Here is a 22,389-nt window from a genome sequence, read left to right on the forward strand (position 1 = left end):
TTGATGTAATGATAAATGTTACACGTACTTCGTTGCTTGTAGAAAAAAATTGTGTACATTTTTTTTTATTTATAATGAGATTAATAGCAGCAAGAGTTGTAACGATCCTTTATAAATCCACGTGTGTTTTCATTTTTGTATAAATTTTTATATAAAAATTCAAGAACTTCTTAACACTTAAGTTTAACATATCGATTACGTAATTCATGCTAATTAAGATCGCCGAGACGATAATCATGTCAACATCGTATTATTTTGCTCACGAATATCAGAACATGGAGATGAGAAAATGATATGTTTAATAAAGTGTTGTGGTAATACAAATTATTGTGCGTTTACTTCGCGCACTTTCGCCACCCGTAGTACGCTTATTATAATTTTCTCAAAAATTTAACTTTTTTTTTCTGTCATCGCGAGAAGCACCGTTGTTATACTCATTTATCGTTAAATCGGCACCAGAATTGCAAATTGTCAAATTCATATTGCACAATATTCTCACCCAATAACTGCAGACAGCTTGCTCTCAATTTTTTTTGCCTAAAGACAATAAAAGATAATAGATTTTCAATAATACATATATGAAAAAGGTTCAGTTTTTTCTTATTTTGTCGACAATAATTTTAAACGTGCTACTCTTTGCGAAGCTGTCTGCAATTCTCATGTATCAGACGCGAAGAGACGCATTCGCACACTGTCTCGCACAGGACTTTAGTTCTTTCACGCACCGTTAAACTCGTTTTGTCGGGTCGGGCGGGTTCTGTTTCGCTCTTGCAGGTGAGAAAGGAGTACAGGAAGTTCGTGCGTCGCCATTCCTGGCTGCCGAAATGCCTGAGGTGCTCGAAGACGGTTACGGGCGGCACGGCCGGTTCCACCGGTGGCAGCGGCGGCACCGGAGGCGCCAACGGCGGCAAGGACTTCGCCTCGCACAACACCTCGTCGAATCCGTCAGCCCCTACCACCGACAGCTCCGGACTGTCACCCCATGCGGCCACCAATGTGGGTACCAACGCTAGCACCACGTCACCGCCGAACAATCACAACAACCTGACCACCACCTGTAACAATACGAATCTTTCGATAAACGTGAACCTGAACAATTTGTCGCTGAGATCGCCGGTCGGGGCACACCAGATGCACATGATGGCACCTAGCAACCACAATAGGCATCTCACCCAGCAAGGTATCCAAATGCCGCTTATACACCAAACCGAAATGCGGATAACGAGGCGAAGTAGAGACATAGCTCCGCGGAATTAGAGTGACCGATATTTTTTATGAAAATTTAAGTCATGATTTTTACAAATATTGCGTCGTTTTGTATTTTTTTAAATTTATTCTATGAGCATTAGTTGCTAGCAGTTGATCAAATAGCAGTAATTTTTTATATCTGATTTTAGTAAAAATGTTAATTAAATTAATTAAATTGATAATTTAATTTTATTATTATTTAATTAAACAATTAGAGAATTGTTGAGATAAATTTAATTTTTTATCATTGACCGAGCGATATATTTATCACTTTTTCTTTTACTTTGCCAATTAACAACAATAATTATGTTACATGCGGAATCACGTAATATTTGAAAAAATTAACACATGTAAATTTTCGCAAGAATATTGGTTACCATGTTCTTTCGTGGAGCAGTCAAGAAATTAAAATTGTAGGAGTCCGAAAGGGGAACGTGCGTCTTTCTTCTCCCTCTCTCACTTTTTTTCATAATATAGCAATGACGGTGCAATACTTGGTTATTATGAAGTACGCAATCAATGTCTATTTTTTTGTATAGACAAAATCAGATAAGCATATGTAATAACTTGTATGCGGGACTCTCATGGGAACGATTCTCGAGTACCGATAAATTGCGTTTCTCCCTTTTTTTTCTTTACATATTCTTTTCTCGCTTTGCTCTTTCCAGTATGATTATAAATAACACAAGTATGATCCGTCTGTAATTAATTATTATTGCTCACTTTTTGCCTGTCGCTCAGAACTCAAGCCTGCCTTCCTTTAAGCTTGTCCCCTTCACAATTGAAAGGTTGTTGCTAGTCATAGTCTTTTCATGTGAATTATGGTTTCTGTCTATCTCTCTCTCGATTCTCTCAACGCGTGTAAATAGATTTTAGTCCATTATATTTAGCGTTAGATGTGATTATTTGGTTCTCAATCTCTCCTTATTTATTTAATTAATAGACCAACAAAATTTTAATTAAAATACAATTTCCTTTTCTTATCTTAATATATCTTACATCAAATGTATTGCAGGATTTGAGGCATGCAAGTCCTGCTTCATTGTCTTTATTAATAAGACTTACTATATATTCAAAATACATTTTTTCTTTTTTTTAAGAGTGAATTGCAAGTATAAAAACTTTGCTATAAATATATATATATATTTCTTTTTTACTCTAAAATTCTCTAACATATATATTATACATAGAATTGAGGACGACTTTGCCTATGGTTACGGCTATATAACAAAAAATTTTCTCTTTAAAAGCAAATAAATCCTTATATTATACAAATATAGATTTACGGAAACTCTTCATGTAAATAGATCGGATTATTATTCTTTGGGAGCTCTATATTTATAATGATTTTATATACATTAGCTTTAATGCTCCAAACGAAAAATATGTCTGAAAGCTTTTTTTTGTTAGCAAATCACTTCAAAAACTGACTCGCAGAACGGCGAGTTAAAAGGCATTTAACGAACCGTTCGACTCTTTCGATTCTATCGCGTTCAGAGAGTCGAAGAGAATTGGCTGACAAAAATAGAGCGAGAAGGAGAGAAGAAAAGAGGGAGGGAGAGAGAAAGACAGAGAAACTAGCGAGATAAAAAAATGTATTTAAAAGAGATGGTTGAACGTGCTCGTGTACGCTGTTATAGGATAGCTTGTAGGAAAACGCCAGCAAGAGCGAAACTTTAACGTTAAAAATAATTGAGAATGTAAGAAGTTTCACAACGTTTAAACGAGTTTCTTTTTAAATCCTTTTAATTTACACACAACGTTAAATAAAATAATAATTTTAAATTACGATTATTTTTTTTATAAAATAAATAATTTGTTGATTGCAAAACTATTTAATTTTTATTCATTTTAACTTTTATTATTAAATTATTGTGTACTTCTATGTTTATGTTTAAATTTTTATAAAGAAAAAGAAATTGCAAAGAGTAATAAAAAATAAAATTTAGATTTAACATTTTTTTCTTTCTATGCAATTATATTACATAATATTTTTTTATCAAAACTGGTATTTTGTTCTATTTATTTTTCAGTTTGTAGCAATTTTAATAAGGTAAAATTTTTTTCAATAAGTCATTATTTAATATTGAGAACTCGTTAAAAAATTAATGGAAATTCGGCGTTTCTTGTTAATCTTGATTTAATTTGAATTTCTCATTAATACGAACCTCGTTATACTTTTAATTAAGGTTATCTCTTTCTCTCTTTCTTTCTCTCATTCTGGCATCTCTTCTTTAAAATATCAAGTAACGAATAATGATAATCTTTTGAGGATCTTAAATATAGGTTTTAAATTATTTGAAGAAAATTAAATTATCGAATGCGAATAAAATCAAACATATCACTTAACCATCGATTAGTTTCAAACAATTTAGAAATGTAAAAATAGATTTTTGATATCCTGAATTGTGTATATATTGCATTGATAAAAACATTTATCGATTTTATAATGAAAAATGAAAATAGTTATTTCTATATGACTATGAAATTTTATTTCTAGTAATTATTTAATTAATTAAATAATTGTAAATTGTTAATTTTACTTTCTAAACAAGTAATACCATCACTTTCATTATTATAATGTTTTTTTTCTTTTTTTTGTACATATATTTATCGTCTTAATTTATTCTTTTCCCACAAAATTAATTCATAAAATTCTCTTGTAAAAATTTGTAGAAGAAATCTTAATTTGAAAAATCTTAGTATTTAAAATATATTTTGGATAAAATATATATTTGTCTTCTCCTAAAAAAAATTAATTTGACTGAAGATGTTTCCACATTATCAATTTGATAACAATCGATGTCCCCCATTCTGTAAATAATGCGCGGAAGGCAGGCATAGCACGAATACTCGAATTTGCACTCTCGCGAGCACGCTCGCCCGCAAGACTTCCTACTAACAGTGGTGATTTCCGTGCTTCTTATCTGGTTCTCGGGGTTTGGTGTAACGCGGTTGCTGGCTACTTTGTACCCTCTCACCTCAGCTCGTTCCCTTTCTCACCTCGAAGAGCGCGATTTCGCGCGATTCGTCGTTCATTTCAGGTTTTCCGGATCATCGATGATATCTCTGATCAGGTAAAAGGCAGTAAGTGATGTAATTTCGTCAAAACGGATATTTTACACAGAGAGATTGGTAGTTGGAGTTGTGCCATTGAAATAATTTGGTAAGTCAAATTTAGCAATTAAACATTGAATAAATAAGTAAATAATTTGTATATTAAATTCTTGAACATATCAAATGATTACTAAATAAAGTAATTAAAAATTTAAAAAGTTATAAAATTCTGAACTTTTGATTGCTGACTAATTTTACACAGTTACGTAAATATAAAAATGTTTTAAAATAACGTTATCAAAATAATCGTTGATGTGCATTGCAGCGTGATAGAACTAAAGTAATATAAATTTTATTTATTAATTACTGCCTTTTGCCCAATCATAGAAATAATTTTTAAAAAATCGTGGAAATTCGTAACTTTAGTTACATCCACGCAAACAATTATAACTTAGAATCGTTAGCACTGCATTTTCATTGCCATTTTGTCTTTCCTTCTATCGTTAATCTTTGCGTTCACCATGATATATTTGATATATTTAACGAGTTTCATTTAATTAGCAAAATGATTATATGTATAGTTTTTCATTTTAATTGAGGCAGCAACCTTCTGTGATAATGTGTCCTTAAATTTTTTATAATTATAAGATTTATATTAAACTTTCATCAATTTATTATATTTATTTCATTTATTATATAATGTATAAATTTTGCACACATAATGTTATATATAAATTCTACGAGGAAAATGTGTAATTTTTATCTGCTATTTATAGATTGATAAAGCATAAGTATGTCAAGAAATGTAAAAGTAAATGTTAAAATAATCTGAAACTGAAAAGATTTATCATTGCAATATTATGTAAAAATTGCAGTTTCACTTAATTATTGATCCTCTTTTTATATTCGCATTATCAATCAGGTCCATGACGAAGGAATTTAAACAAACGAACTCTCGTCGGCGATAGGAAAGGTATACGTTTAGAAAGATTCGTAATGTACCCCTAGTGAATCCCTAATTCTAACTAGACACGCGAAGGGCGGAGTACGAAGGGATGCACTCTATGCAGGCACTTACACATCGCATTTCACATCGTTTTGCTCTCTTGCACTCATTGGATCTTCCGTATTCCGCCTGAACGCGCTTCAAGTATAATTAAGTGATTTTTTTTCACCTCTCCCCGAACAAGCGATCGATTGAAAACGCTTTATCGAAGATGCGAATGCACGCGCATGACGATTATATATTGCGCTTGCAACTGTTTGCCTAAAAGCGCGTTTTCCATCGAGCTCGCCGAACGCATATTTAATCTCTTTGTATTTGTCGCGCATAGTATTATTAATCGATTCGCAAAATGCTGAAATTACATTTATTAACGCATCAATTTATGGTAATTTAAGCGAGCAATATTAATTTGTTTGTAGAAGAAAACACTATAATGATATTTATTTTCTTCAGTGCAATATCAATTTTTATTTTTTATAAAATTGAATATATTAAAGTGTTTTTGCGTAAAAGTGCAAGAAAGAAATGCACAGTTAAAAATTGAATTTAATAGTCATAACAATGATTAAAAAATACGATGTATTTTCATCTTGCGCTTCAAGTATGAAGGATTAAAAATAATCAAATGCTCGCACAGGCACTCACTCACTTACAATCAACTATTACTTTAACAGAAAATGAAAGAAAAAAAGAAAAATCGGGTGAGGAAAATTAATTCATTACATCTGCCACACTTGCACCGCATCACACATGCTCATTCACCGACCACTTTTGCTCTCTTTTTCTTTCTCTCTATTCCTATCCGTTAGATATGTTTCACTGATTAACGCATGTCCATGAGGTAAAGTTTAGAGAAAACTATCAGATTGATGAAACTAGATGGGCAATTATTTCATCACCTCTTTCAAATTTTTGAAATTCTGTAAATTACAGAAATTTAAAATGAAGAAATTCAACTGTTTTGAGAATTTAATAAGTAAGAATATAATTAAATTTCGCCATTCGAAGATTCTAAAAAAAGGACATCTTTCGATTCAATTTCTTTCTAAATATGAATTAATGCATATAAATTCAAATAATCAGATAATTCAATTTTTGGGATGCGAAGAGCTTCTTTGACTAGCTCTTGTTTCAAAGATCTTCTAATCCACTGCTTCAAAATCTCATCATTATTGGAAAGATAATTCAAGCGGACGATGCAGCGCTCTTTCTCGATCTGTGTCAGAGCCGCCGGTCGTAGGTTTCGTCAGGACCGGAAGTCCGGCTGTAGCGGTCGCGTGACCCGTCTCTATAGAATCTCGAAACGAGTGCAATCACGTGTCGTCCCTCGTATAACAAACACGCTCGTCCGCCGAAGGAGGGAAGGAGGCCGCGATGTGTCCAGGGAGAGCCCTTCAGGGTGCGTGTCGACGTCGCGTATCTCAGACCGCTACGTCGTAGATTCGCTCCCGCACGGGTTAAATCTGTTCTGCTTCCGGTGCCGCGCGTCGCGCGAGATACCGCTGGATATGTACAGCGCTCATATCTCCCTCGTGTCGTGCGGAATTTACGCGCCCTTCCTCTTCCCCCGTGTCCACACAATTATGTACCCTAATTGGTGCACGAGGTCTCTTGTTCCGCTACTTCATCGATCGAGGAGTTTAAGTCTTCCGGTCTTCCCAGCTCTGTGATTTCAATTGGGAACATTGAGTGTATTTATGGACAAGATATAGCCGTAATCATGAAGCTAGTTGAGGAAGCTAATATTGTACAATTATTCTTTTCAGAGTTTTTTAATTCTTGATTTTTTATATAATTTTGTGGACTACAAGGATCAGCATTTTGTTAAAATAAAGTCTACTTAAAAAATTGAGATGAAGATATAATCTACGAGATACAATGGATATTATTATACTGAATCACAGAGTTAAAAAGATTAAAATAGATACAAGAAATATCGATCCACAAATATGTTTCTAAAAACAATATTATTGTCCAACATTTAATCGATGATTTTTGCATCAGATGGATTCGTTAATTTCCTACTTTGCGATTCTGGTGAAACAGAGTTGCCTTTAAAATCAGCACAATAGTTACAAAACTCTTTGTTTACTGACACGACAATCTGTATTAAATATATGTAAATATTAATTATAATAAAATATTAAATGTTAAAATATAAATATTAAAAATTCTCTGATTATATACTTGTGATATTTCAATTTTTCTGGTGGTGATTACGCATGGAATAATTATCTAGAGAATATATATATATATCATTCATTTACACGCATACACTGAACACACGAACGATATTAACAGAGCTGACCCTACTTATCAGTAAACAAAGGGTTAAGGGGGAATGGCGGATTGGTTGCTTTTGCAGTACTTGGTATCCGGTCGAAGCTGGGCGATAGTCGATAGGCAGCCGGCAGTACCGGTGCCAGATGAATCCGCCTCGACCGAGGCTCACATCGTGGCCACCCTGCCGTACGCACGTCACGCCTTCTTACCCTCAGCTCCCAATATCCCCAAATCTGCCACCGCCACTTGGGGCCACCTTAACAAAAACCTCATGTGGAAGGTAACTAATTCACCGCTAAACTCGCTCGCTGTGTTTCTCACCCTCTGGGGGCGGCTCTATCGTAAGGCAAACTTTAACGATCGCGTAGACTTTTGTATGAAAAAAATCTTAGCGGAAAATATGAAGCATTTTATTTACTTTGAATTATAAAAACACACAATTTTATCTCTTAAATTGCATTTCAATGTTTACTATATAATTAAAAACTTATTGACTTTAATACATTTTATTCTTCAATCATTATGTATGCGAAACAGCATCAAATTATAAGCGTTTTCCTGAAATGCTTCGAGATCATGGCTTCCTATTTGCTTCAGTTCGCTAATATTATGATACGTACGTTTGCAAGGATTTGCCAAACCGCTGCTTCTGCATTGATGAGATCCTCGCTAAGTACGATCTTTACGTTGGTAAGCGGTCCGTTTACAAGAACCAGCGGTCTTTGTATGCGCGAGGATCTTGCATTTGCGAGGAGTACACTAATCAAGCATACAGTCCATTTGCAATATCTTGGCAACTGTTATCCTCGTATTCGCGAGCATTCAACTATTTCTCGTGAGAGGATTTTGCCTAATTTTGAACCTAATATTTGCGAAAGCTTCATTAAATTGCGATCCGCGCGTCTTTACATTCGTTAAGTTTCTTATTTTTCCAAGAGACTAAATATAATATTAATAGCTTTACCAAGAGTTTCGCTAAAACTAGAGCCGTCTCCATTTTCATCGTGTGTCTTTTGGTCTCTCTATTTCTCTCTTTTATTTCTGCATGGTGTGCAGTATTAATTTTCACTCATGCACAGCACTTATTCATCTTTACGCATCCTAGGAGTGAGTCTGACCCGAATTTCGAGCATGAAGATGCGGATACACTTTGTCTCGACGTGTTTAGTGAGATTATTTTTCAAGTTTGCGACATAGCGTGTATCATAATTCTTCGTCTCCAATTTTCTTCTCTTATCTATTAAAGAAACTAAATTTTTTCCCAAATTATTTCCTGAATATTTTTGAAATAAAACGAATCAGATCTTTCACATCCAAATTGAAAAGACTTGTTTCAATTTCAAAACATGTAAAATAAATCATGTTTAAAGAAATCATATATTTATGATATTAAGAGAGAATTAACTTTCCTACATTATTTACTCAAAGTGCAATGTAAGAGAGTAATAAAACCGTATAAATTATGGAGACATAAATCAACTTCTCCATCTAAAGGAAAAAGACTTGTTTACTGGACGTGTATATGAAAAAAAATTCTTTCTTTCCACCTCTGCAATCCTTGAATTCTTTTACAAAAATACTGTAAGTACTGTCGCATATCTCTTTTATACTTTTACTTTTGGCGACGCTCGCGCTGTGAATTACCGGGATGTAGCAAAACATGGTGATTGATGAGCACCGGCTGAAGTAAATGCAGAAGAAACGGAGATGTTATGGAATAAGCCATGTCGCTCTTTCCGGCACCTCCCCCTGCTGCCTCTACCCCTTTCTCTTTTTTTCTTATTCTAATGCGCGTCCACCGCGTGAGAACAAATGCGAATACATGCGGTTATGACGTTTTATATCAGAACACAGTGCTCCATTTATCCTGTCATGAATTGTATGTGGCTCATCTCGTATGCCTTGGTTTACGTTATGTTACGTTAGTTTTTTTTCTTGTACTATGTGTACAATGAAGAGAGGAGGATGATTAACCGTGAAATACGGTCTTCATATGCAATACAAGCGGAATTTTTTCGCTCGTTTCTCCTCTCATGCATGCGCGATCATCAATTGAGCCGTTTCACTCGAAAGTGGTGTAAGTATAATTGAAGTAAGGTAGAGGTAGCAATTTTGACATTTCCACACAAGATTGGCATATATTATATAATTTAAATTAACCGAGTGTGCGAGTTAAGTGTGCTGTAGACAAAATATACATGGAAATAAACGGCTCAATTGCGCAAGTTTTCAAGTAAATCATCAGCCTCGTAGCTTTAACATTTTCGCGTCCGATGATTAAATCATTATCAACGTGATATTTCACAATTAATAAATTATTGAATGCTGTCTTTTTATATTAATTTTCAAAAATGTCGAACGTCACTTTTATTCCTTGTATAACGTACATCGATAGTTTTATTCATAAAATTTAACTCACATAGTCTAGACTCATTGTCAGACATGCATTATTATTAAATGTCATACGTTTTTAGAGGATGTCGCACAAACGCAATATTATTTCAATGCATTTGACGTAGAATTGAATGGGCGCAAAAGTGTCAAACCCATCATTTCACATTCTGCATTCTCTTCCACCCTCGCACTTGTCATCCTCTCATCGCTCTAACGCAAAACAATAACTCTCTCTGCGCAGAACATTTCTTTTAAGTCCTACTCCCGCGACTCCGGACACGGCGGCTCCGAACAGGAGGATTCCCCGCGGACGCACAACACCCTGACCCTCGGCCACTCCGGCAGGAGACGCGGGCCGAACGACGGCGGCGAGATGAACACCGGCACCAGGACCACCGGCGGCGGGAGACGCGCCGCGATGCCCTACAATCACACGTACACCGAGATCGTGGACGGTCGCGGCAACGGCGGCGTCGGGCATCATCAGTTGCACGGTCACCACGGCCAGCACGTGCACCTGCCGCGCGGCCTCATCAACGAGGACGACCCGGTGTACGAGGAGATCGAGCGAAGCGGCGCCGGCGGCAACGGAAACGGCGGCGTCGTCGGCGCCGGCGAGATCCAGGTATCGGACATGTCCGACGAGGACGGTCGACGGCAGAGCGACATGAGCAGGCAGTCCTCGAGGAGCTACGGCGATCATCGACCCCTGATCCCGTACTCGCCCGCCGCCGATCGCAACCTGGCGCATTACGGGGGCCAGACGATGACGGAGCGCGGCGGCAACGCCGGCGCCAATCTCGCGCATTACGACTCGACGGAATATGGGCCGACGGTGGAGCGTACCCTCAACGCCTGCTGGGAGAAGCTGCGCCGGCAGCAAGCCAGGTATGAACTCGGGGACCTGCCGCGGCTACCGGCGGCGTACGGGATGCCGCCGCAGCAGGACCACACGCGGACGGTGGCCGTGCTGGACGGTCACACCGTCGTCTGCCACCTGCAACCGCAGACGGACATGTACACGGGCCGCGGTATGCCGCCGCCGTCCTACAGCGAGTGTTAGGTCCTGATCCGAGGCTCGAGGACCTTTCTTTCTCGTTCTCCCGCGAAGGACGTTCTCCGAGTGACGGCGTTGAATCGTCTGGACGGTTTGTCCCGTCCGGGATTTACATCAAGTGGCTGGAGAGAAGAGGGTGATGACGGTGATAACGATTCGTTCCTGAAGAGAACAATCACGTTGATTCCCATCCGGGGAATCCGCGGGAGACGGACGTGCCGCTTTTTAGCTCAAGCGTAAGCGCGACGGTGCTTTGATGCAGGTCGTCGCGTTTTAGCCATAATCGACGTATCGCGAGCGTTCTAGGGAGCGCCGCCCTTGTCTCCGTTCAGGTGGAATTTCGGATCGGTCGTCTCCTCGGAATGAGCGGGACGAGAGGGAAGAAGGGATGAGAGCGAGCGAGAGAAAGAGCGAATGCGAGATCGACGGGTGTCCAACTAGGCTGCCACGTCGTCCAACCGACACCCGCGTCTCTTAGGATACGTCGTATCGATGCGTGCGTGAGTTCGTACCACCGCAAGACGCGGAATCTGTATAATAGAATTGTAGAACCTCTCGTTTAAGCTAAGTCGACGACGAGCCCGTCGTGGCCGGGCGTTTGGAATTGGCGAACTGAGTGCGCGGATAAAAATCGGAACGTGACGAGTCCTGATGGGATAGGAGCTTTGCGAAGTCCGAAGCGACACGATGATCAGAGGTCTCGAAAAGATTTATTCTGAATTTAAACGCCATATTTTTGTGTATTCCATACGAGCGTAACGAACCAAAGTTTTGTTATCTCGATGTTAAAGGCAGCTCGTGGAAATTTTGGCATAATATTTATCGCATATGATTAATCGAGAGATATATTAATTGAGTCTTAATATATAAATACGCTATGTATAATTTATAAAAGTAATAACTTTATATGTTTTTATAATAATGTTGAATACGTTTCAGATAATTTAAGATATTTGTTTTCAAGAGATTTTCGCTGCTACGATTTTATCCCAGTAATCAATTTTCTTTATTTATTTTAATAATATCTATGTATTTGATTTTATATATTTATATTATTGATTCCAGTTAAAACGCGCATGTTTTAAAATTATCCTGCGAATTGTGAGAAAAATATAATTCAGCTTTTGAATAGATATCGAATTGTTCGGGCAAGCATACGCGCCGTATCGTTTCTAGAAATCATTTCATCCAATATATTTCCTACAGCAATAACATTCTAGTGTTATCGAGATCGAAACAGATCCTATCTTCGTGCGCGACGGACTTCGAGGGAGGAGATATTACGTGAGCATCATCGATACTCGGCACATCTGCGTCAACCCTTCCCAGACCCGCGCCACCGCCGCATTGATTGTAACGGGTCGGGAAGGGTTACGGGACACGACAAACCGCGTATCGTAAGCTGGCATTCAGTATGGTAAGTGGATTCACCGGCGGCTCAGTCGTCACTCGTCCGGCAATATTAGGTGTCGCGTTGATCGTAGTATTAAACGCGGTTCACCGTATAGCCGAATGTAAACCACGTGTAAATCACAGGGTGATATACATATCGTTTGCATCTAGCTAGCTATGGCGAGTTGCGTTTAATATGCCGCTTAAACGTCACGCCGAGTATCACCGCATTGCGACGAATGAATCGCCTTGTCGATCACCGTCGACTCTTATATAAGTATTCGGTGAGGCAAAGCTTTCCAAACGTGGGTGGTCGGCGTGGCTGCTCCCAATTCTTAGAAAAACAGGCATTGTAATATAGATTTTTAGACATATCGCCTCTGGCCGAATACGCGTCGTCAACGATGCGCCGGTGTCGTCGTCAAGTCGAGGATCGACACGTGCTGATATCTTGATCCTTATGCGGGATTACAACGGCTCGATAAAGGAATATTTTAACCTGTGAGATGGGATCGCTGTAGCGATATTAACTTCACGCCAAGATGAAAACTACGACGTTAATTTCTGAAAATTTAATCGAGAACATCGATGATATTATTTTTGTTTTAATATAACTGAAATTAAAAAATCTTTTTATATTGTGACACAAAGTAACGCAGTTGAAGCGATCTCACCGCACGTTAATTATATTCTTTGCTTCACTTCAACGCCTCTTGATAAATGTGCTATTTGCATTGTGCAAAATATTTGTTATGAATATTTGCAAAACACATACAAAACATATTATTTTACAATTTTAAATGCGAGAAATAATCGGCTTCAGGCATGTGCGCTCTGAGCTTCTATAGTATTGTTTTTTTGTTTATTTTTTAAAATATTACTGATAATCATAAAAAGTTATTTACAAATTAATATTATTTTTTAATATGTAAAAAGGAAAGAGAAAAATAAAGATATATTATAAATATAATATTGAAGCATATAATAAAAATTATATTATTTTTTGGTATTGAGATTTATGGATATTCACGTATTTTATAATTATCGATTTAACGCATACAATTTATGCGAGTTTTTCTTAAATTTACTTAAAGAAAAATAATTTGTTGAATCTCTTTTAATTATTTTATTTTTATAAATAATATATAGATATTATTACATCACTAATTACATTCAATATTTTCTATCATCGATCATTCCTACAGATATGATTATTAATTATTGATCATTCATAAATTATCAACTTAATCTTTAGCGATTTGAAATAATTCAACAAAATTAATTACTAAAAAATTAAAGATTTAATAGAAAATTGTTCACTACAAAGATATTTCTTTTAAAAAACATGAGAGAAACACATCCAGATGTAATTTTACCTCTGACTTAACATAAACTGCAGCAAGGAAAATGCCCGAACGTTGGGGCATTACACTTTTTATTTATCAATCTTTTAAGGCAACTACCTACTTATACTTTGTCTGAAGCCGGTTCTGCGCGAGGCTTCGTCCTGACACTCGGTGCGCTCCTCGCGCGAGTTTTCACCGAGTTGTGTTTCGACGAGCGAATAACGAGCGCGTTCTCGGCGTTGATGGCCGGAAATTAGATTTCCTCCCGTACGAGAAGAACAAAGGAGAAATCGAGGGGCAATAGCTGAAGCGCCTTTATCAGTCGTACATGGTAGCTCCTCGTCGCGCGCCGCTTTGAAACGTTACGCGTTTTAGTCCCAGAACGTTATTTTTATAAATTAAAAGATAAATAAATATATATATGTATGTATATGTATATGTATACAGTAACAATATATTATTATTGTGAGAGAGAGAGAGAGAGAGAGAGAGAGAGAGAGAGAGAGAGAGAGAGAGAGAGAGAGAGAGAGAGAGAGAGAGAGAGAGAGAGAGAGAGAAAGAGAGAAAGTGAGAGAGGAATGGGAAGAAAGGCCCGTACATGGGCAAGTAAATACTAGTGATAAAAGCGGATTTCCCGAACGACGTGGAAAAATGCGCGAAAATACTTAGTCACTGTTTTTTACTATTTTTTAAAACAAAATCGTGTATGTACGTGAGAACGCGTGAGTTAAGCTAACCGTGTAACTAAAAGATTCCGCGCGCGCGCTATTTATTTTTTATCATCCGCGAGTGTTTTTTATATCGCGAGCGGAAACTGTGTCGAGTGATGGTTTGTTGTGTTCTCTAACCATCCCTCGTCGCCCCCATTGACAGAATTCATGAGAATTTTCGTCGCAATATTCTGACGGCAGGAGGAGTATCGAAAATGAACTTTGATAGTATTCTTAATATGGCACATTGTGGATGAAACTACGTTGAATTATTTATGTAATAATTAATTGAAATAAAAATATTTTTTTTTTAAGAACGCGTTTACATTTGTTTATAAATTTTAACATTTATCTTGCTTATTGCATACATTTTATTTTACAACAGATATTTTTAATTTGAAATGAAGTATAAAAAATAATTAATATATTTTTTATTTATTGATCCGGGGATTTTGTTTCATTCGAAGAGCGAAAAAATAATAATTTAACTAACGATTAACTAAGAAATTAACAAATAATAGATTCGACGTATCTTTGTTCGCTTTGTCGCGATTGCTTTAGCGTGGTTGCTTGATTTATTTCTCGCTCATGTGAAATATGCATATAGGAAAATTGTAATAGTGATAATCGCATTAAAGATAGCAGCTATGTTAAGTGTGTATAAATGTATTTCGACCTGTTTGGTACATTATCGCTTCCGATGTTTTCTAAAACATGTGTCGATGATTTTTCGAAGCACTCAGCACGAAAAATGTCAACATATCGGTGGCCTTTACAGACATTGACTTGCCAATTATGTAAAAGTTATCTATAAAAATATTAGAAATTTTGTAACTGCATCTGATTAATTGAATAATTAAAATATATATTTCATCCTGAATGATATAAGAGGCGACTACATTATTAATTTACACAAAAAACTGAGATAATAAATGATTTAATCCCCGAAAAAATTCAACACAGTTATTTCGTTCAATAGTTATAAAAGTTTTTACAAATGCAAATTATTATTTAATAAAAATATTATTAATCTCAAAATGAAACAAAATCGCGAAATTTAAAAAATCTTAAGCTAAGATATAGATTACGAAAATTATTATATATATATATATATATATATATATAGTATATATATTATGATTATATATATATATTATATATATATATTATGATTTTATATATATATATATATAATATATTATATATATTATGATATATTATATATATTATGATATATTATATATATATTATATATTATATATATTATGATATATATATTATGATATATATATATATATATATATATATATATATATATATAATGAAAATTATTAATCAGTCATATCCTAGCAAAAACAAAGCACTCGATGATCTCGTATATTAAGATGGTCGCCTCTGAAAATTAAATTAACATGAATATTATAAAAAAAATCATTAATGTAATAATTATATCTTCATGATATATATCTTCATTATATCTTCATGAATCGAGCATTTACTGTTTCATTGTTAGATCTATCCTTTCTCCTTTTTTAAAATTGCGATTGAATCGAGACTACGAGCTCTTATAGTTTAAGTTTTGCCATAACTGATTTGCCAGTGAACGTAATTAAATCTCGAAGAAGCTTACGTATAATTTTCTATTGAAAAATTGAAAACTGCGAGCCTCAGCCGTATAATATCTAATTGCCAGATCATTATAGCAAGCATCCACATTCCATCCGTTTTGACGTTCGTGCGAGAGAGAATGACGTTCGAAAAAGAGAGAATTGGCTGCCACGAGTTCGAAAGTCGATCAGTGTGTTAGACGAGACCAATAGTCCGCATTCTCGACGCATCTTTAGCACTACACGACGAATCGAGAAGAAAATCAAACATCCGTACTTAGTGCTGTATCTGCGACAAGCAGTCACGTTTAGTCCGAAACGTGCGATGAGAATGAGAGATCGTGTTCTTGTTCCATGTGTCCCGATTTTCCCGACTAAAGTTTAATCGCGTGCACGAAACGGACATTACACGAGGACACGCGAAGCGTTATCAATGTTGCGAATGACTCCGAATGCGAGAATCGTATGTACATAATGTAAATAAGGCTTTGTACATGTTGAATACTTGTAAAGTGGAGCGCGAGCGTGAAAGATCGAGAGAGAGAAAGAAAGAGAGAGCTGAGAGGATGCGAGAGACTCGGAGATGATGACCGATAGATGCGAAAATAAAGCATACCTTAGGCTAAGCGAGTTTACTAGTAAGTAGCGAAGCTATTACAAGCTATTATTATTGGTGACGCGACGTGGAGGACGCGCAAGGCGAATCTTAATTTAAGACTCAACGCGTATTAGTTAATGTGTAAATAAGCGAAGGAAGTAAAATATTAAAGAGCCCAAGTAATCGTTGGATATTTATAACGAACTCTACTAAAGTAGGTCGACTGACGGAAGGATAAACGAGACGGCTGGAATCGAAACTCGCGAAGTCCGTCTTAGTCCGCGGAATTATATTTAAAGTGATCCTTTTTGTGTGCTCTTTGCTAGAACTTATGTTAAATATAAAGTTATATTTAAAACGATCTTTTTTCCCCCAAGATCTGTTTTAAGTATAAAATTATATCTAAAGCGATTTCCCATTTCGCTCTGGTTTGCTTTTTAAATGTAAAATTATATTTAAAGCGAATCTCGTAAGAAAGGACTGCGCTGCAAATGTAGTTTTACGTTTAAATTCAATTTAACGGATCTTGGATTTTACGAATTACGATCCAGATATCTCGATGAAACCTGAAAAGAAAGAGAAAAAGAAACACAAGACAAAACGTAATCGTACACACTCGTCCACATGTGTATCGCTGCGCGAGAAAGGATCAAAGGACGAGGAAAAGATACGTGTGCGGCGTTGATTGGACACGGACAGACGATGTACAGTGCATGTTTTATCCTTAGCCGTTTTATAAATGTAAATATCTTCCACCTCCCCCGCTCACACTATCCTTTTATCCCTTCTCCTTATCCTCGTCCGTTTTCTTGCAATAAGAGCCCGAGATTAATTGATCGTTCCAATTGAGATGTTCCTTCTTTCTGGGTAACGATTCTTTACTTTCTCGCTCCCTCTCCAAATGTTTCATCTCTCTTTTCCCGTAAATCTCCTAACTTTGTCCTGTGAGATACTTAGCGGATAAGCTTTCGTTTCGGAGTGAAAGAGACGAAATGCATCGAGCGAAGCCAAAATTATCTCCCGTCGAATTATCGCTTTTCAGGACCGATTCGAGACATTTTGGAGCCTCCTGCGAAGTAATATTTGCGTCCTACACTGTATATATTGTAATTTGCTGTGAAAGAGTAAAAGATAGCGAGAAGAAATGCGAAAAAGAAAAAATTCAGCGCGCGAAAATTATTTTAAACCTCTTTGATTTCTATTTTTTCGACAACACGTGATCGCAAGAGGCATCAAAATAGCGGTCTCTGCGGTAGGTGCGATGATTACGGTAGCTTTAATTCTCATTCTTACCGTCGGTACCTCCGTTACGATGGATGCGATTGTTAAAAGTTGCCGATACTTAGAGATATCAATAGAGAAAAATGTTTAATAAACCGCTCCTTATCATTTCCTTCTCCCAAGTCGTCGTAACACTCGAATCGAAAGCCGCGAAATCGTTGACCTTAGAGTTTACGCGATCGCATAGAATTCGTACAATTCTGTGATCTTACTTTTTACGTTTTTCCTTCGCGATGTAAGTGATACTTAACGCTAGAACGCTAACCGGGACCGTCGACACAGATATCTCAGACGTGTGTCAATTTTCTGCTAATTGATCTATTTTTTTAATAATTATTATAAATACATTTTGTATCAGTAAATAATGATTATCATCGATATTATATTTTGCTTTTTGATTTAGCTATTGATTTTACTTTAAAGTTTTTTTATATAGTTCTTAAAAAAATATGCGAGATATCGCGTGTCGCGAGGTGTCAATAATAATTGTCAATTGTTATGTTAGCGTTCTAGAGTTTAAGAGAGACGCGACGCAGTCTCGTTTAGCACGCACACACTTAACAGCAAGCGTATAAGTTTTCTGTACTACGTCGCCTGCCTGCGCACACTGAAAAAGAAGTTTAACGAAACTGAGGAGAAAGGGTAAAGGTAGAAAACGAAGAAGAATGTAAAGCCTAGGTATCTCCGAACTAATAAGAGCCTCTGTTTCTTGATTTTTGTATGCTTCTTTAAAACTGTCTGATACAAGGAAAAACAAAGGATAAATAAATGTGTACCAATCTCTGAATAAAATACCACCTGCCTAAGTCTTTTCTTCAACCTGAGCAATAGTTGACATTTCCGTCGGGAATCGAGCAATTTATAAATGTACCAAAAATCTTTCTATTGAAAATAGATTACGAAAAGTAACGTATGTAAAAAATTACGTTTTTTACAAAAAAAAAAAATTGATTTCAATTATATATAACGTAAGAGGTGTACGCAAGAAAGTATAAATAGAGATGAAAACGTTGATTTACTTATGCTTTTAACTTATATGATTTCTGTTGATTTTCAAGAGACTGAAAAATACACAGAATAAAGACTTTATTTAGCGCCATGTCTAATCAGAATTTTGATAACGTCGCTTTGATTGTTCCTTTGAGCTATCATCAACGGTGTCATCCCGAAAGAGGCTTCGCGATTCACGTTAATTAAATTTTGTTCCAAAATATATTCAACAATCTCCGAATTACCAGTCAGCGCGGCAATGTGTAGAACAGTTTGACCGATGTTGTCTGTGAGATTGACATTGGCTCCCAGATGTATGATGCATTTCGCTATATTCAGATTTCCATGTTTTACTGCCTCGTGAAGCGGCAAAGAGCCTGAAGAATCTTGTACGTTCAGAAGATTTGCACATGATGCGACGAGTAAGTTAATCACTCTTTCGTGACCATGAAATGCTACAATTAAAGCAATTGAAGAAGCGAAATAAAAACGTTGAAATTAATAACAATGCAGTCTTATGTATTCCTAATTTCGAAATGAATATTGCCACTTAATTTAGTAAAATGTTTTTTTTTTATATTCTTAGAAAATAATAAATGAGTATTATAAGAAAAATATTAAGATATTTTTAAAGAAATAATGTATCAAATATTTAAAAATGCAAAAAACAAATTTATAGAGAAGAATAAATTTAGATAAGAAAATTAATATAATATTTTATAGTTGCAATTTAGATTTTGATTTAGCTAAAGAAAGTAGATCCCCTTAAAATAATCCAAAAAAGAAAGCTAATAAAATATAAAAATATTACACGTTTGATTGATAAACTTTTCACTTATCAAGCATTTCTAGCCTTACCAGCAATTTAACTACTGTAGGTTCTGCGACCTTTGATATGAAATTCTCTACTGAGAATAATCGCGATTTCTGTAAATCTAGCACTTTAATTTCTTAATTTTGAGCAAATTAAAAAAAATTTAATTTCATGCGATCATAATTTCTCTTTCATGATTCTTTAACATTATATATTCTTCTCTATAAAACTATTATAAAAATATTTATATATATTTGTATCTAAATATTCATATATAAATATTTATATATATGTATATGTTGTGTGTAAATAATTACATTATTTATATATTATTTATAATAAATTCAATGTAAAAAAATAAACTTAAAAACTAACATATATTATAAATATATGTATAATTACCAGCGATATGCAATGCGCTGCGACCATTATTGCTTCGATCATCGATGCACTTTGGCGAATGCTTCAATAATAAATCGATAGCATTCTCATCACCAGTTCGACAAGCGATAAGTAACGGAGTCCAACCATCTTTATTGCGTAAATGTGCGTTAGCGTTAGCGGCTAGAAGGATAGTGATGCACTGACAGGCAGCTGGACCATTTTTGGTGCATGCCAGCATCAAAGGAGTCCAATCGCCGCGTTTTAAAGCATCCACTGATGCACCTTTATGAATCGAACGGTGGTATAACTTAATGTCAAACATATCTCTCCGTAATTTAATATAATAATTAACTTAATAATAATATAATGATTGATATAATGATAAATTACAATAATTAATTTGACCTTAAAAAGATACAAAACAAATTAATCTTTGAATGTATGATTTCTAAATAGAGAATTTAATAATTTATATTCTGCAAGAAAATATAAATGAATCGAATATTAAGAGCGAATAAAATACTTTTGCATATTTTGTTTGTATTTAATTAAGATCAAATTTTAAGATTTATTTACATGATAAATAAATAATTAAAAATTAAAGATACAACAAAATACCTTTTTCCAATAAATATTTCAAAACTTCCACCTGCGCAAATTGTGCAGCTTCGTGCAAAGGCCTCTTCATATCTTTGTTGGTGACATTGACTATAAATTCTGGCATGTCGAAATGTTCGCACAGATATTTCACAACATGCAACTTTCCCGCTCGTGCCGCCACGTGCAGCGAGGTATCGCCAGATGTCGAGTGACAAAAGTCGCTCCAATCGCGCACTCCATATCTGTCGACGAGGGTTTCCACTCTGTGGATATCTCCGCTTTGACACGCACGCAGGAAATCGCGCGACAAGTTATGAAGCTCGGCCGTAGCAACATTATTATACATATTTCGTTAAAAAAGAAAATAGGAATTTTTAATTTAATTAGCGTTTCACAAAATAAACAAAAAATTTGAAGTAAACACACCAAGTAGTAGCAAATGTTCTTCAAAATTTAACGACAGTAACAAATGTGTGCTGTCACCAAACGACTACTCATACAAACTTATATACGATCGATGAAAGAGCAGTTCTTCCACGAGAATCTTATATCTGAACATCGTGATCTTATTTAGCAGCAATCGGTTATATCAATTGTTTTCAAATGAAAGAAATTTATCTTATAATTAACAATAAATGTTGTAGTCTGTCGCATTTCGTTGTCTTGAAATCGTAAGGGTTTATTGTGCTTCTCCTTTCCTATGGTGTCTATCGAAATATCTTTTGCGATCATCTTCAAGCGTTAATCAATACATACTGTTTTTTTTTCTTTTAATTCCTCGATCCGTAATTTGTTTATTACTGCACATCCCAACAATGATTAACAAATTACATCTAAATCGGCGAAAAATTTAAAGTGCTAAAAATATATTTATATATTATATATATTAAAAATATATTTATATATTATATATATTATATATTATATGTATTATATATTATAGAAAACCTCTGTAAATAAGAATTATCGTTTTTACATTGCAACGTTGTGTATGGCGTTATCGAAAATAACAGATATTTTTTAAATAAAATTTTTTTACAATGCATTACATTGTACATTTTTTCATATGTGTAATGACATAGTGCATATTTTATTATAATAAAGTTTATTTGAACACTTAATTTATGTACGTATTTTTATTTGATAATTACCTCTATAAGTGAGACAGGCGCGTTTTAAACCTGGATAATTGAGAAATTGAGTAAGTGACATACCTCTTTAAGTGGAATGAAATAAACTGTTCCTTGCGATTTCACTTAACCAGATTTGACTGTATAAAGAATTCATATATTCCATTCTAATAGCTAACGTTATTTATATATTTTTATTATAATTTTCATACCAGCATAACTTTTATGCTTAATACTTCATATAATATAATGTACTGAATTATAAAATTTAATATAATTACAAAATAGTATTACTATTAATAAATAGATTGTATGCATACTGTTTTTCAGTTTCCAATCACTATGCATTTCTATCCAATATATTCTCTTCTTCGAATTCTTGGATTATTATGGTTTATTGTATTTCTTTGTATTAACATTATCATCACTTGTCATACTTGTCTCTTCCTAAAAAATTTTAATGATCACCTAATAGCCCTAATAATCCCTTTT

At 35.2% G+C, this 22,389-nt stretch overlaps 2 protein-coding genes across 5 annotated transcripts in view; one reads left to right on the forward strand and one right to left on the reverse strand.

Moving 5' to 3' along the window:
- LOC105248296 (latrophilin Cirl) overlaps window positions 1-13,309 on the forward strand; it is a 320,478-nt gene extending 307,169 nt beyond the window's left edge. For all 3 annotated transcript variants that reach the window (XM_025409009.1, XM_025409010.1, XM_025409013.1), the window contains 3 exons: window positions 775-996; window positions 7,677-7,874; window positions 10,230-13,309. In XM_025409009.1, coding sequence (XP_025264794.1) covers window positions 775-996; window positions 7,677-7,874; window positions 10,230-11,051 — 1,242 coding nt within the window. In that variant the 3' untranslated portion in view covers window positions 11,052-13,309. The remainder of the gene's footprint in view (window positions 1-774; window positions 997-7,676; window positions 7,875-10,229) is intronic.
- LOC105248297 (ankyrin repeat domain-containing protein 16) lies at window positions 976-21,464 on the reverse strand. 2 transcript variants are annotated; one of them, XM_025409021.1, is made up of 4 exons: window positions 20,786-21,464; window positions 20,186-20,449; window positions 19,215-19,424; window positions 976-1,055 (listed from the first exon to the last, which is right to left on the reverse strand). In XM_025409021.1, the coding sequence occupies exons 1-4, from the start codon at window positions 21,111-21,113 to the stop codon at window positions 1,021-1,023; spliced, it is 837 nt and encodes a 278-aa protein (XP_025264806.1). In that variant the 5' UTR covers window positions 21,114-21,464; the 3' UTR covers window positions 976-1,020. The 2 variants fall into 2 exon arrangements, with proteins under 2 accessions (XP_025264806.1, XP_011251329.2); XM_011253027.3 differs by lacking the exon at window positions 976-1,055 and having other exon boundaries at window positions 18,963-19,424.
- Between the last annotated feature and the right edge of the window lie 925 nt (window positions 21,465-22,389).

The sequence above is a fragment of the Camponotus floridanus genome, unplaced genomic scaffold (genome assembly GCF_003227725.1).
Source record: "Camponotus floridanus strain SB8 unplaced genomic scaffold, Cflo_v7.5 scaffold10, whole genome shotgun sequence".
NCBI classification, from domain to species: Eukaryota; Metazoa; Arthropoda; class Insecta; order Hymenoptera; family Formicidae; genus Camponotus; species Camponotus floridanus.